Source organism: Xiphophorus hellerii, chromosome 12 (genome assembly GCF_003331165.1).
Source record: "Xiphophorus hellerii strain 12219 chromosome 12, Xiphophorus_hellerii-4.1, whole genome shotgun sequence".
In the NCBI taxonomy this organism is placed as follows: Eukaryota; Metazoa; Chordata; class Actinopteri; order Cyprinodontiformes; family Poeciliidae; genus Xiphophorus; species Xiphophorus hellerii.
Genome location: NC_045683.1, coordinates 13,526,553 through 13,541,156, shown reverse-complemented (window position 1 = coordinate 13,541,156; position 14,604 = coordinate 13,526,553). Strand labels below are relative to the sequence as shown.

At 36.6% G+C, this 14,604-nt stretch overlaps 1 protein-coding gene across 1 annotated transcript; it reads left to right on the top strand.

Moving 5' to 3' along the window:
- The first annotated feature begins 575 nt into the window (after positions 1-575).
- On the top strand, positions 576-14,144 carry me2 (malic enzyme 2, NAD(+)-dependent, mitochondrial). The gene is made up of 15 exons (XM_032577668.1): positions 576-749; positions 3,210-3,367; positions 8,622-8,755; positions 8,845-8,994; positions 9,194-9,269; positions 9,510-9,671; positions 9,785-9,998; positions 10,192-10,289; positions 10,466-10,579; positions 10,663-10,774; positions 10,943-11,085; positions 11,274-11,376; positions 11,560-11,630; positions 12,128-12,226; positions 12,575-14,144. The coding sequence occupies exons 2-15, from the start codon at positions 3,254-3,256 to the stop codon at positions 12,731-12,733; spliced, it is 1,749 nt and encodes a 582-aa protein (XP_032433559.1). The 5' UTR covers positions 576-749; positions 3,210-3,253; the 3' UTR covers positions 12,734-14,144.
- Positions 14,145-14,604: the final 460 nt, after the last annotated feature.

Genomic DNA, 14,604 nt, shown 5'->3' with positions numbered 1-14,604 from the left:
CTGCAAATTGAATTTCCATGTAGAACAGAAAGGACATTTTGTATCACTATGTCAAAATGAGGAATTGATTTCTCAAAAGGTCCACATTCATGCCAAAGCAAGTGTGCTGGTGTCATAGGTGAAGTTCTCTGTGAAATGGTTCAATTTGGACAAAATTTTCAGAAAAGAAAAAAAAAAAGCATAACAGTGACAGATTTTAACATTGGGGACTTTAAATTGTATCTATAACTATTGCGCATTGATAAGCATAGTTCATTTTGACTGACTTGACAAAATAAATAATGTTATAAAGGAGTAGAGAATTGTATGGTAATAAACATTTGCTATTTGTTTGTAAGTAATCACAAACTGCTATTGTGATGAACAAAGGACTAATGTTGTGGAGGTTGAACCATGTCAGTTTTAGGTTTTTTTAGAAGAAAAATCTACCAAAGTTTGAGAAATATTTTTGCAACCTTACCGTAAAAAGGAATGATGCTTTGCTTCTGTCACGCGCGCGACCGTCTCTACGGCAACCAAGAAGGGAATCCCAGCATGTGATTGGATGAGCTGCCAACCTCTTGCGTGCAACAGTTCCTCCCCTGTTTCCAGTCATTCATCTGGTTCCGTCTGTAGCGGTAGCTCTTGTCCAAGGATACTCCAGTCCACTCCAGGGTGTCAAACCTCAAAAGTTACACCGAAGAAACATGCTGAATAAACATTAGGCTGTCCAGCAGAAGGAAAGCGGTATTTTCCACACCCGAAAGCAGGTAAACCAAGTCGCTGTTAAAGAACAGAAAGCTCCGTGCCACTAACGGAGAACTTCCCGTTTCCGAGACTAAATTAGCGTGCAAGGGGCTTGTTGATGATGGGTAGGAAGTGGTCAAGTATTAAAATTCTGCTGTGGTTATGATAACTTGTGCTGGAATGAACAGCGGCAGTTTTAGATATTTCAAAAGTTCATGCTGTGTGCGTTTCCGTTGGTGACATTTGGTGTGAAATCTGGGGTAATAAACACGTAAAGACATTACTGTTAGACTAGCAAGTTGCTAGCTTGTAGCACCTGTTAGCTACCTGTTTTATTGACTGAGGTATTTTTTTTTAAAGATTGCCATATATTTATTTATCTAGTTGTTTTTCCCATGTTCATGTTGACAGTACCGTTATATTTTCTCTTCGTCCTCCCACGTTTTCATTTATTACCAGCTACTGACTGCTGAGCCGAAACTTGTTTCTAAGTTTGACTAGTAACTCATTAAACAGCGGTGGCAACATAAATTTAGGTGTGAACAGAGCTTCCATTGTTCTGCATTGGTCATTGGCATATTTATATAATTGATTTATCCTATATAGCCACACTTCCGTCGATAGAACAATGAAAACATTCTTTAAATAAATTTCTGTTTTAAAAAAAGGAGGATGAAGAGAAATATATCCTTTCATAAAATGTACACATAGGTTACACATTAAGGCACGTGAACAGGACTTTTAGCTTGTTCAGCTGAGCAAAGGTGCATCCACTAAAATACACCGATTGCTCTATTATTTATGTCTTTATAACTTTTATTATTACATAATTATTTGGCGTTCCCTCGTCTCCAAAAACCAATAAATTGGACGCATGAGGTTTGTCTCATGTGCACTTAATTTATTTCTACTGTCAAACATCAATTTTGACAGCAGATCAAGATTTTATTTAAGCTGTACAGTATTGTTGTCAAATTCCAACAAAAATGCTGTCTCGAGTCAGAGATTTCAGTACAACTTAGTAATATACAGGAGTGACTAATTGATCATCATTTAAAGCACAACTGATGAAATCTAAATGCACATCTCCATGGTGCTGTTTGTTGTTCTTCATGGTTTCGCAAACAAGCACTTCCAAACTGTATTGACTTTTTTTCCAGTTCACCAAACATATAGACAGATTTGAACAATGTTGCAGAAATACAAGTACATACTATGTAACTAAGAATATTGTCAATTTGTCAGTTATTTGTTTCAAGTTTAAACGCATTTATTGCATAGGTTTGTTACACACTATGATATATCTCAGGAATTTATTTCTGTTAATTGTGGATTATGGTTTACAAATTCAGTTTCTGGTAAAGTTACATAAGATATAAAGAGGGTTCAACAAAAAACGTAACCTACGTCTCAGATGTGAAAACACCCTAAAAACCCCAAACGTTTGAAGACCAAGATGGAAAGTAGTTGATCAAAAGAATTGGGAAAATGTACTTCTTTTATTAGATGTTCTTAGATCTACTTATCACCCTTTTGAACAAATCTAGACTTCTTTGATTGCTTCATTAGAATATTGCATGTTTATTCTTAAGCAGAAAAAATACAATTTATTTAATTAATTAAATTTATTTTTTAAACTAAATACTGTGTACTTTAAACATGTGCAACCCTTTAGCCACATGTTCCTAAACACTGTTGCTCTAACTAGACTAATTGACACCTTACCCATGTGACTTGTATTTTTTAGTAACTATTGCTTTTTTAATGTAATAACTTTAGTCATTATTGTTTGCTATTTAAAACAATAATGACTACTGTACTGTAGAAAATACAAGATAAATTTTCCGAAGTTGCTTCTGGATCCAACAACTGGCTCTAAACCAGTAACATGCATGACCTTCCTTTGACTGTGATGATACTGTTACAGTAATAGTAATTTTTTTAATATAATCTGTTGAGATTGTTATTTTTAATCAACTAGAGTTTGATGTCCAGCATGTAGTGTACATTAGCCTAAAATATTAAAATTTGTTTCTGTGCTTTGGTTGATTCTTTTTCAAGATTTGTATTGTTGTTGTGTGTCTTCCGTTGTTTTCTTCTCAAAAAGGATTATGATAATCTTTGAAAGCTTTGTATTCATCAGGCTCTCGCTAAACTGCTTAAAACCAGAATTCAGATTAAAGACACTGATCATTTGTAATCCCTAGTGGAGGGACTGTCTGCACACACTACAAGCATAACCTGACTTTGTTGGTTTGTAAATTGATGATCTGCATGTAATTAACAAACTAAACAAACCTCAGATTGCGATGGCTGCAGAACAATGATTATGATGGCATTTGTTTTCTCACAAGCCATGTATGCATTGTCAGCCAAAAAGATTTTGTTTACATCAGGACTGCTTTCATTTGCTGACGATTTTTATAATTGTTAAAGAAAACAATGGATCCGTCTGGTAAACTTTGTCTTTTTTTTAACCACAGAAAGTTTCCGTCAGTGCTCCTTCCGAGATCATTGACAGTCCACCATGTTGTCAAGGTTGAGGACATCCTGGTCCCTGAGGCCCTGTGTCTCCGTTTGCAGATGGGCATACACCAAAGTAAAGGGAAGACCCCTAATGCTTAATCCTCGCACCAACAAGGTAGACTATGTCTGACTTTGCCTTCAAGTGTCAAGATTTATCCATAAATGTCTAGGTCTGCTTTGAGAAACTGTGGTCTGATCTATGTGTTGTGAAAAATGCATTGCTCAGCAAGAAACCTGTTCTTTTGTTAAGCCACAGTCCACAAAAGAAGAACTTTAGAGCGAAACTGAACACTAGACAAAATAAATGTTGAGTATCTAGAAAATGTTTCTCCTTTTCATGGTTTTCATGCATCCATGTTCAGCTAGTGCACCTTTGTTCTAAATTATGAGGCTACAGACAAACTAGTGGAGTTTGAGTTTATATATTTAATTCAGGACTATGCACAGGAATAATAATATCAGGACCTGAAGCAGTAACTCCATTCTTCTTGGATTAATTTATTTTTAGGATTTCTTCTGATCAGATCCCAATTATTGGAATTCCAGGAAGCTATGTGGTATATAGATAGGAAAGCTCACATCCACAAAGACAGTAATGGAAAAATGAAACAAAAAAGTCAGAGAAAGAATGGAGAAGCACAATTAAGCTCACAATGTATGGTAACAAATTATTCTGGTCTTTGCATCAGTTATGTAGGAGAATATTTATTGACAGGAAGAAGAAATGTATATTTTTTATTACTTCTATAATAAACAAATAGGTGTAGCCCACACCTATTGTACTATTCAGATTAAACACACTCTGCATCCATGGACCTTACCACAGGGGCCGCTTTTCATTGGCTGATGCCCATTCTACGTAGTAGCACGGCTACCACGTGCGTGGCCGTCTCACAAGCACACGCTTCCCGTTAGCTAAGTACAGCATAATGGCAGCACTGATACAACTTCTACACCTTGAAGCCTGTCTGCTACACAGTCTTACGTTAGCTAAACAGATCAATATGCAATGTGTACTGTATCTGACATACACTAAAGATTTTATTTTGGCAGAAAAGGCTTTGGACTAAACTGTTACTCGTGTTAGCCACTCTAGCGCCAAGTACAGTGTATCAGGCCTACAAAACGATGAATGCCCGACTTACCCAGCCTTGCAAGAACAATAGGCATCAGTGATCTTGTCCACAGCTATATTGATGTAGAGGGTGTGTGGATCTGCTGTTTTCCTCATCGAGCGAAAGCATTTTGCTGTGACGTGCACAATCTTGGAGGCATCGCGTGGCTCAAACACCTTGATCTCATCCAAAAAAGATGACATGAACTTCTTAGTTCCTCTGTCCATTGTAGTAGCTGATATATTGTGAAAATCCGGTAGAAATGATGCACTAATCGAGACAGAAATACACTGCAGAGAATCAGTCGAAGTGGAAGACGCCATGTTTACATAGAAACAACGCGCCGCGAGGCTTTGTTTGTGAGACTTGCGGCCACATGGGATTTTCTAGGTCGGTTGTGGGTGGAGCTTGGTAAGGTCCACTGTGCAATGGATGGTATCAGTCCCTCACATTAGTTGTGTCTGTTTTGGGTTTTAGTTTTTGTAAAAAAATAAAATAAAAACATGTTGCTAAAGCTTACAGACATTACAGATAATGTTGAAATGTATTGGTGTGTAACAATTTGAAAATGGTTCCTTTTAGATAAACATTGAGGCTAAAATACAATAAGAATCTTAGTGCTGTAGTTACAGGCCTAAAAGAGGTGAAACAGCTGAGATATATAAAGCTTGCTATGAGACTGCAGCTGTGAAAACTCAAGGCTATTGGCATTTTTATAGTCTTATAAATCAAACCTGTGTAATTTACTGAGAACACCAGGGACCATTACTGAGGGAGAAAGCAGGTGCACCGAGTCTGGTTTCCAAGGCAGGATTCAGTCCTTCCTGTACTGTTTCTGTGTGTTTGTGCTCAGTTTCAACCCATTGCCTTCGTAGGTTTAATTTTATATAATTCATTACTCAATTGTGAGTAATGAATTAAGAAATTTGCAATGCCATGTTTTTTCATAGTTTGCTATATTATGACCAAGCTATGAAAAAAGATCTAAAGTATTACAGTAATGATGTTAATCTAAAACAGTGTATTAGTGGTGTGATTTCCTAAGGCATGGCACCTAAGTATAGTTACTTATTTGCAAAATAATGTATTCCTAATAATAACTAAAATTACTTCTGGAAAAATTAAAATTCAATGTTTTTATCGATCATTGCACAGACTGGAATGCTTATTTTTTATTGATTTATTAGACATAGAGTGGGATATTTCAAGCCTGTATTTTTTTTGTAATTTTGATGATTAGAAGACATGTCATGTACATGTGCCAGAAGGAGGGCAAGCCACAAAACATATTGCTAAAGGTTCTGGTTGTTCAGAGTACTGTGACCAAGAACAGAGTGTTCAGTGGAAGGAAAATGTGTGGTAGGAAAAGATTCACTAGCTATAGGGAAAACTGCGATCTAGGGAGGATTTTTGGGCAAAGTTAATTTGAGAATTTGAGAAAGCTTCAAACAGAGTGGACTGAGGCTTGAATCGACACATCAAGAGCCACTAAACAGACAAATCCCACACAGGGACCACAAGGGTCTTACTGAGGAGAAAAAGAATTTCCATTTTATTTAGAAATTCAGGTCCCAGAGTCAGGAGAACGGGTGATGAGGCACAAAAGAGTAATTTTTTTTTACTCTTTATATATTCCTCTTTGCTGTCCGTGTATCCTCATCTTCATCCCGAAGTCAAGTGTGACATAGTTTGATGAATTTGGACAGCAGGGATTTCCTGACGATTCCCAGTGATGTAAGGTTCCAGCTGACGAGTGCAACGTGAAGCTTTAGCTGCTTCCTGTAACATGTTTGGAGTCGGTGCTAAGTACAGCCTAGTACATATCCAGTTGATATGTTCTGTTAAATATAGACATGTCAACATACATGAATGTGTGAAAGCAGGGAGCTGCCTGGTCCCAAATGTAGTGGAATTGTTGTGCTGCTTAAAACAGAAAATTGTAAGCCATATTGTTAGCCATACTGTAATCTAAAATTTCAGTATATTTTATTTTAATGAATACAAAACTTTCACAATTAATTGCAGTTTCATCTGCTTGTTGTTCTTCCAATGTTCCCTTCTTATTCCAGCGAAAAATTTCAAATGAATCAATTAATTAATCAATGTCCATATTTATGAAAAGCTGACACTTGGATTTCATCTATGATTGCTTGTTTTATTTCAAACACACTTTTCCTGTTACACTAGAAAGTAGTGTGTTTGACATGTTGCCTTAAAAAATCCACAGGTGTGCCTCCAGTTGACAAATAATGTAATGTAATTTGGATTTTCCAAATTGTTTTAAGATATATTTATTTTAGTATATGTAAAAAATGTATGGTGAAGACAATAATACAAAATTCTCTTTCTTTATTTTGGTACTTCAGGTACAAAAGAGAAGTAACTGATAATTCCTATTGACCTAAAACAGATCAAGTTTTGTCTTGTATATGTTAGACAGTCAAACGTTGCGGTCTTTTAGAGTCAACATCAAAACTGTGTTGTCAACAGTAAAGGGAATATGCTGTAAACTTTGTTGTTGTGGGGGAAGCAATATGTCGTCAAGTAGTATTATATAACGTAATTGATGCTGAGTATGTTTATGGAATTGGACACATCATGCAAGTAAAAAGAAAATATTTATATTTTTGTTTATACGGTTTAGCTTAAACACTTCAGAAGAACTGATTCTTTCTAAGCATCTACAATTATGTGAACAGAAATGCTATCAGATGTTTACAACACTGTTATCTTATGCTGAGAGCGGCTCATGTTGGAGCTAAGTGAAGAAAATGCTCACTCAGCATGACTTGGTATCTTTTTGTGAAGCAGCCCCTTTTCCATATGACTGTTACAGCACAATCAGCCCCCTACGCAGCCCCTCACTCAGTGCCTTTTTTTGTTTTCCACCCATTCCTGTAACTACACATGCACACATGTTCACATATGCTACAGGAACACTAACAACAAGAGCCCCATCTTTTATAAGGGGTGTTTCTAAAAACCGTGTCCCTCATTGGCTCCTTTAAAGTGACTCCATGTTTTATTTTCCTGTGGGCAAATTGCTTTCTTCTGTCTTCTCTCTTGTCTCCCATTGTGCTGTCAGGAGTCCATAGGTCAACCCTATAAACCCACATAGGGTGCCCTCTAGTGATAGAATGTCAGCACAAGATACTGTATATACCACTTAGCATCCAAAAAAAAATCAGAAAAATTTTAATAATCATTTCAACAAGATCAACATTTTAAATTTTACAGCAAACATAGAAGCCAAATGGTATACAGTTTTCATCTGGAAAGATAAAATGTCTAAAATACTAAATTGACTAACCTGCCATAAAAGCATATCTAAAATCACTTTCAATAATGAGTTCCAATAAACACATTATTGGAACACAACAATGTTACTGTAAATATGCAAGAAAGTGCAAATAATTGAAGCCTAGCTAGTGCAAGTGTCAGCATATGTTTGTAATTCTGCATGTGTTGTATTTAGCAACCCAGGACGAATTAGGGTTGGAAGGAAGGTTAGGATTAGGTTCGAAATTAGGGTTGGAACGAGGGTTGGAATTAGGGTTGAAAGGATGGTTGGGATTAGGATTGGAAGGAGTGATCAGATTAGGGTTGGAATTAAGGTTCAAAGGAAAGTTGGGGTTAAGGTTGAAAGGATGGTTGGGACTAGGGTTGGACGAAACGTTGGAGCTAGGGGTGGAAGGAGGGATGAAAGGGTTAGGTTTGGAACCCTCAGAGCTAACGGGTCAGTGATTTTTTTTTTCCTGAAAACTGAGCATAATGCAAGCATTATTTGAAACATTTGAAGATGGATTTATTGAAATCTGTAAAAGATATAAAAAAGCTGAAGTAAGTAGAAGCAGTTGAAGCATATGACTACATTTTAAAGTTTCTATGTGAAAGTTTGTGGAAGTAGTTAGCTGTGACAGAGCGCAAAGTTTTTAGCAGTATTTTTTTTTTTTTTTTTTAGAAATTATAGGATGTTCCTTTCATTTCAGTGGGGCCCAAGATGATCACACCAAGCTGAATTTTTCATAAACCCTATGATAAGATTTAATCAAAAGACGTAACCGGTAATGTCCTGAATATGGTAAAAGCTGGATGGTTAAAATTGCACAGTGTAGGGGGGAATAAAGTGGACAAACTCAAATATTAGTTTCCAGCAAAACTAAGTTTACTTTTTTTCTTTTTTTTTTGCAGAGATTCTTCAATACTTATTCATTCCTTTCATGCTCTTCTTGCATTTTGTATGTTACTCCACAGGGTATGGCCTTCACCCTGCAGGAGCGACAGATTCTGGGGATTCATGGTATGTTGCCTCCCAAAGTGGAGTCTCAGGACATTCAGGCTATGCGCTTTCAGAAGAATCTCAAGAAGATGACAGATCCCCTGGAAAAGTAATAACATATTTTCCTTAAAACTTGTCAGGGTGGGAGTTTTTGGATTAGTTTTTCTTTTTTTCTTATTTGTTTCCCTTAATGCACAGGTACATCTACCTGATGGGGATCCAAGAAAGGAATGAGAGGCTTTTCTATAGGGTGTTGATGGAAGACATTGAGGAACTAATGCCCATTGTTTATACTCCTACTGTGGGATTGGCTTGCACACAGTATGGACACATATTTAGGAAACCAAAGTAAGTAGGAATAACTAATAAATCTTTGCACATTTAATGTACTGATAAATTGTAGAAATATTAGTTACTTTGTTCTCTCTGATTTCATTGAAGCAGGAAGAGAAATATGTTTTAATTTAGAAAATAGATTTATTGTACTGTTTTAGTTGTGAATTAGTCCTAAAAAGGCTTAAAACCAATGTGTGTTTTCTTTCCTTAGGGGTTTGTTTATTTCAATTCTGGATAGAGGACATGTCCGCTCCATCCTAGATAACTGGCCAGAAACAAGTGTAGCAGTGAGTACCTGACCACACAAATTCATTTCAGATAGTACTAATAGAACACCTTAAAAATCACTAATAATGCATTATTCTTTCCTGCATCCACAAACAAGTGTTTTCACAAAGTTTTCTAGGATATTTAAGATTGATACCTGTAACGCTCCTGTTTATATTTGATTCAGGAGCGTTTAGATGAATGGCAAAATGATTTAATGTCAATTTTTCTCTCTGCCTTCTCTTGCTGTCTTTCTAAAGGCCGTAGTAGTAACTGATGGAGAACGTATTTTAGGCTTGGGAGACCTGGGTTGTTATGGAATGGGCATACCTGTTGGGAAACTCTGTCTTTACACCGCCTGTGCTGGCATTAGACCTGAGAAATGTCTTCCTGTGGTGATAGACGTTGGCACAGACAATGAGGTAGGAAGGCAGACTGTGCATACAGTACTTTGTTTGCTCCATTTATGATCCTTATTTCAGTTACAGCAGATTTGTAACACTATTCCTTCTTTTTATCTTTGCGCTTCTGTCAGACTCTTCTCAAAGACCCCTTCTACATGGGCCTGTATCAGCGACGGGATCGGTCTCAAGCATATGATGACCTAATTGATGAGTTCATGGAAGCAGTTGTGGAAAAATATGGACAGGACACACTGATTCAGTTTGAGGACTTTGGGAATCACAACGCATTCCGCTTCCTTCGGAAGTACAGGGAAAAATACTGCACCTTCAACGATGATATTCAAGGTACACCAATCCTAGCACTAGCATATTGGTGTTTTGGCTAACTCATCTGAATCAGTTAGTAAAAAATCAACTTATGGTAATATTTTAGTCTTGTACACTGGTAACAACTTAAGAAAAAAAATAATAAACAGACGAAAGTATTATTATTGTATTGGCTGTTTTCTGTAAGCTCTGTATGTTTGTGTGTTTCCAGGGACTGCATCTGTAGCACTGGCTGGTCTGTTAGCAGCTCAGAGGGCCATTGGCAAACCCCTCACCGAACACCGTGTTCTCTTCCTGGGAGCCGGAGAGGTAAGTCGACATTTCCCAAGTTTTTAAAACTCAGCTTCTCTATGAGAGTCACTCTGCCCCACACTGACAATAGCTGGTTTTACGGAAAAGAAACACAGTAAGACATGGATTTGCTCAGTTAATGTGATTAAAAAGAAACTGTTTCAATATACAATGTCTGAATACTTTCCCTCCAGGCTGCTCTTGGTATTGCCAGTCTGATTGTGATGGCCATGATGGAGTTGGGACTTACCCAAGCAGAGGCCAGAGAAAAGATCTGGATGTATGACGCTCATGGTTTACTCGTGAAGGTTAGTGAGCAGAACAAAAGCCTTCTGTGTGCACACAGCTTCTTTTTGACCAGCATGGCTGCTTCCTCCTTGTGAACCTTCAGGACAGAGCACACAAAACAGATGCCAACCAGGAGGTCTTTCTTCACGACAGTCCGGGGACAGTACAGACCTTCCTAGATGCTGTTAACACTATCAAACCCACTGCTATCATTGGTGATTACAGTCTATCTTTTTACTTCTTGGATGTAAAACACATGGCCTTTATTTGAGGTTTCAGTCACAAGTTTGTTTTTTCTGTCTTGTTTTTACAAAAAAACCCTTTTTTTTATTTTCAACTCAGCATAAGGAATAAGGTCTGGTGTCTTTTTTTTTTTTTTTCAGGTGTGGCAGGAGCCGGGCCTCTCTTTACCCATGATGTCATCAAAGCCATGGGATCCTTAAATGAGCGGCCAATTATATTTGCCTTGAGTAATCCAACGAATAAAGCAGAGTGCACAGCAGAGGAAGCCTACACGATAACTAATGTAGGCATTTTTTTGATTTTTAATTTTTTTTGCCCTCTATTTATTAATTAACTTGCTTAATTTTTGAACTGTTGTAGTTAAGTTTAAACTACAACAGTTCACATGGTTTACAGCAGTAAACCATGTGCATCATACATCCAGTCTGCTGGCTACCCCAATGCTTAGTCGTCTGTGTTTGTGTCTCACAGGGTAGATGTTTGTTTGCTAGTGGCAGTCCATTTGATGCAGTCACACTGAGCGATGGTCGTGTGTTTATACCAGGACAAGGGAACAATGCTTACATCTTCCCAGGTTATAATAAAAATGATTATGGATATTTATTATGTACTTACTTGAGCCTAAGAGAATATAAATTATCTGCACATTTCATGAACTTGTGAGATAAAAAAGATAACTTATACTTTGTTTTCACTTAATCAAGATGACTGATGACCCTATAGTGTGTACTAAAGCTCATCCTATTTTTTGCTTCAGGTGTTGCTATGGCTGTGGTCCTGAGTGGAGTGAGACATATCTGTGATACTGTATTCTTGGAGGCTGCCAAGGTAAAAAAAAAAAAGAGTTCTCAAATCATTTTTCAGACCTGCTGAACCTCTCCTTAACTTCACACTCTCTCCAGCTTTCCTTTTGTTGCTGACTGTCTTGTGTGTATGCTTCTCTCAACCTTGTTTAACCCTTTGATGTGTCCTTTTCCTTCTCTCTAGACTCTGGCATAACAGCTATCAGATGAAGAGCTTTTAAAAGGCTGATCCATCTGTGCGCTTCCTTCTTTTGCTGGGATACATTTCGATTAACGCTCATCACTGCAAATGATTAACAATGCGTTCATGTTGAAATAGGTGTCTGTATTGCAATGGTAGAACCTGTTCTGCACAGCTTTAGTTTAATGTCTATTTTATGACTCAATCACTTTAAATTAATGCCTGCAATAAGACATGATTGGCAAGCAGAATAAATTACTGACAAATGATTATAGTACTATATATATTTTTTTGATAGGTTGAAGAAATATAACGTTAAAGTATTTTCATATCCGTTGCAGACGCTTGCTGAGCAGCTATCAGATAAAGAGCTTGCAGAGGGAAGGCTCTATCCTCCTCTTTCCAACATCAGAGAAGTTTCTCTTCAGATTGCTGTCAAGGTAAACCCTGGAACAATACTCGTTTGTCACTTGCTAAATCATTATTAGTTGATGTTTCGACTGCTGGTAATTCCGTTTATAAAGTCATTTAATTTAGTCAAATATTTCAGATGTAATCTTTAATAGACGCTTATTTTGTCCTGGTAGAATCTGAATTCTATCAGTTTCTAATTATGGCAAAATTCCTGATCATTTGTCTTGTCTGAAGAAACTAGATATAACTTTGTAAATGTATTAAAAATTATGCTTTGAATGTCAAACTGAACATATCTAAATGTGGTGATATCAAAGTTTTAAAAACGTCTCCAGCACTGCATGTCTCCCTGATGTGTTTCTTCTTCATTGCAGGTGATGGAGTTCGTCTATGCCAAAGGCATGGCGTTCCGTTACCCTGAACCTCTAGACAAGAACGGCTTTGTGCGTGCCACTGCGTGGAACACAGACTACGACTCCTTACTGCCAGATACTTATGATTGGCCAGGTGTTAGCTTCAATCCTATCAAATAGAAGTAGAAAAACACATCCTCAAAGTGGCCAGTGTCATGGTGGACCCCCTCCCCCTTCTTTCATTTTTCACCCCAATTTTTTTTTTCACTGAAACAGTAAAAGCATTGCTGATGCAAACATTAGTTTGTGTCAAAGCAGTTGCACTGGATCTGTGAGAACTGGAGACTAGAGACAGACTGTAGAAGGAGCCACGGCTTCTCTTCACAAGTTAATACTGTTTTTTTTTTATGTCAACTAGAGGGCCACCTGGTGGTGGAAAGGTGCAGTGCGTGTGATACCTAGTGAAATTTAAATACCCTTTACATTTTTTCTTTGTTTGAAAGTAGAAAAAATGTGATAGTGTTATTTTTGTTTATTTACATTTTATGTTCCGCAAAACTTTGATCAAATACTTTAAACACCTCGATAGCAATTTTGTAAGAGAAAACAAGGAATACTGCAACTATTTTAGTTTAAAATGTGAATCTTTAACAAAACATATAGTTATTGTTTTCAATACATCCTTTTTTTTAAAAAAAAATGCCCTAATTCTTTTAAAACAGATTTCACCAGGTGTCTGACAGAATAAATGTAAGCCACTTGTTGTCTGCACTCCAAATGAACAACTATTTATTAAGCACAAATTTCGTTCAAACTTTTTAACTGCATGCAGATATTTCAACCAATGTTGTGTTAACACTCCTTTAGTAATTTTATATTAAATTATCCATCATCTTAAAACATTTCCTTTGGCTTAAGTGTTGAAGAAAATATATTACCCGTATTAGTATAACGTTATAGAATATACATTATTTTCTTAAGGTAATGTGCACTTTTTGACTCCATATTTATGATCATTTTTTTTAAACTTTAATATCTCTCTTTTTTGTTCACATGCAATCGAGCAAGTTGAGAATCTAGGTTTTTTTTAACTGCAGAGATGGCCACAGAGATGAAAATTGCAGCTCACAGCAATTTCTTTTTCAGCTAAATACAGCAGAAAAATATATTTATCATTGCTAAAAGTCAAAATGATAAAGATGATTTACCACTTATGAAATACAAAAACAAATATCTAGATTTTCACAGATGGAATAACTGTACAAATACACACAAGTACAAATATAATAAACCTTGTTTATTATAAAACAAAGTGTCAGTTGTGTTGTTAAATTACCTAAAACAATATTACCTATTGTTTTAGGTAATATTATTGTCATGCATTTTGCCAAAATTGCTTACAACATACTGTTGACAGCTGAGAAATGGTCTGACGGAACAAAAAGCGACTTTGGTTTTAGTATCGAATGGTTTTCAATATTCAGTGTGCAGCTTTTTCTCTGTGCAGCTTTATGATGTGATGTGTTGCTAAGGGGAAAGTGTTATTTATATTTATAAATATATACACGCACAAATTAAATTAATCTGAACTAGACTCTCCGTCGTTTCCTGGCAGTATTTGTCCAATGTTGTGTTGCTGATTTTTTTTTAAAAATATTATTGCTACTTTATTTTTTTTAATATGTTGGTAATTTTACTGAACTCTTATACCAAACTGCACTGCATTCTGGGAAATGTAGGTAGAGGAAAGGTTTTATCCACTCAGTCTCCTAGCCAGCTAAGCAAGGTGGGTGGCAACTAACTCGGAGGTAGTAGCGAGTAACTTGCGCAGCAGCAGTTTTGTGTTTCGCCACCGTGCCTCAACTTCTTAGAACAACGTAGAGTGATAAAATGAAGGCAACAGCTTAAAAGGAAATAGAGAGTACAGGTCCCATCACCAGTTTGGCAGTATTTCAGATATTTAAAACAAAAAACTAATCAATTGTCAATTGATATGAATACGCTGACATAGTCATATCGCCCAACCTAGTTGATGTACTGCTACATAATAA

What these genes read in the sequence shown, in the direction of transcription:
- me2 (XM_032577668.1), top strand. Translation starts at nt 3,254, where the DNA reads ATGTTGTCAAGGTTGAGGACATCCTGGTCCCTGAGGCCCTGTGTCTCC. An exon ending in ACGTTGGCACAGACAATGAG is followed by an intron (nt 9,672 to 9,784) that starts GTAGGAAGGCAG and finishes CGCTTCTGTCAG; the next exon opens with ACTCTTCTCAAAGACCCCTT. An exon ending in CAAACCCACTGCTATCATTG is followed by an intron (nt 10,775 to 10,942) that starts GTGATTACAGTC and finishes TTTTTTTTTCAG; the next exon opens with GTGTGGCAGGAGCCGGGCCT.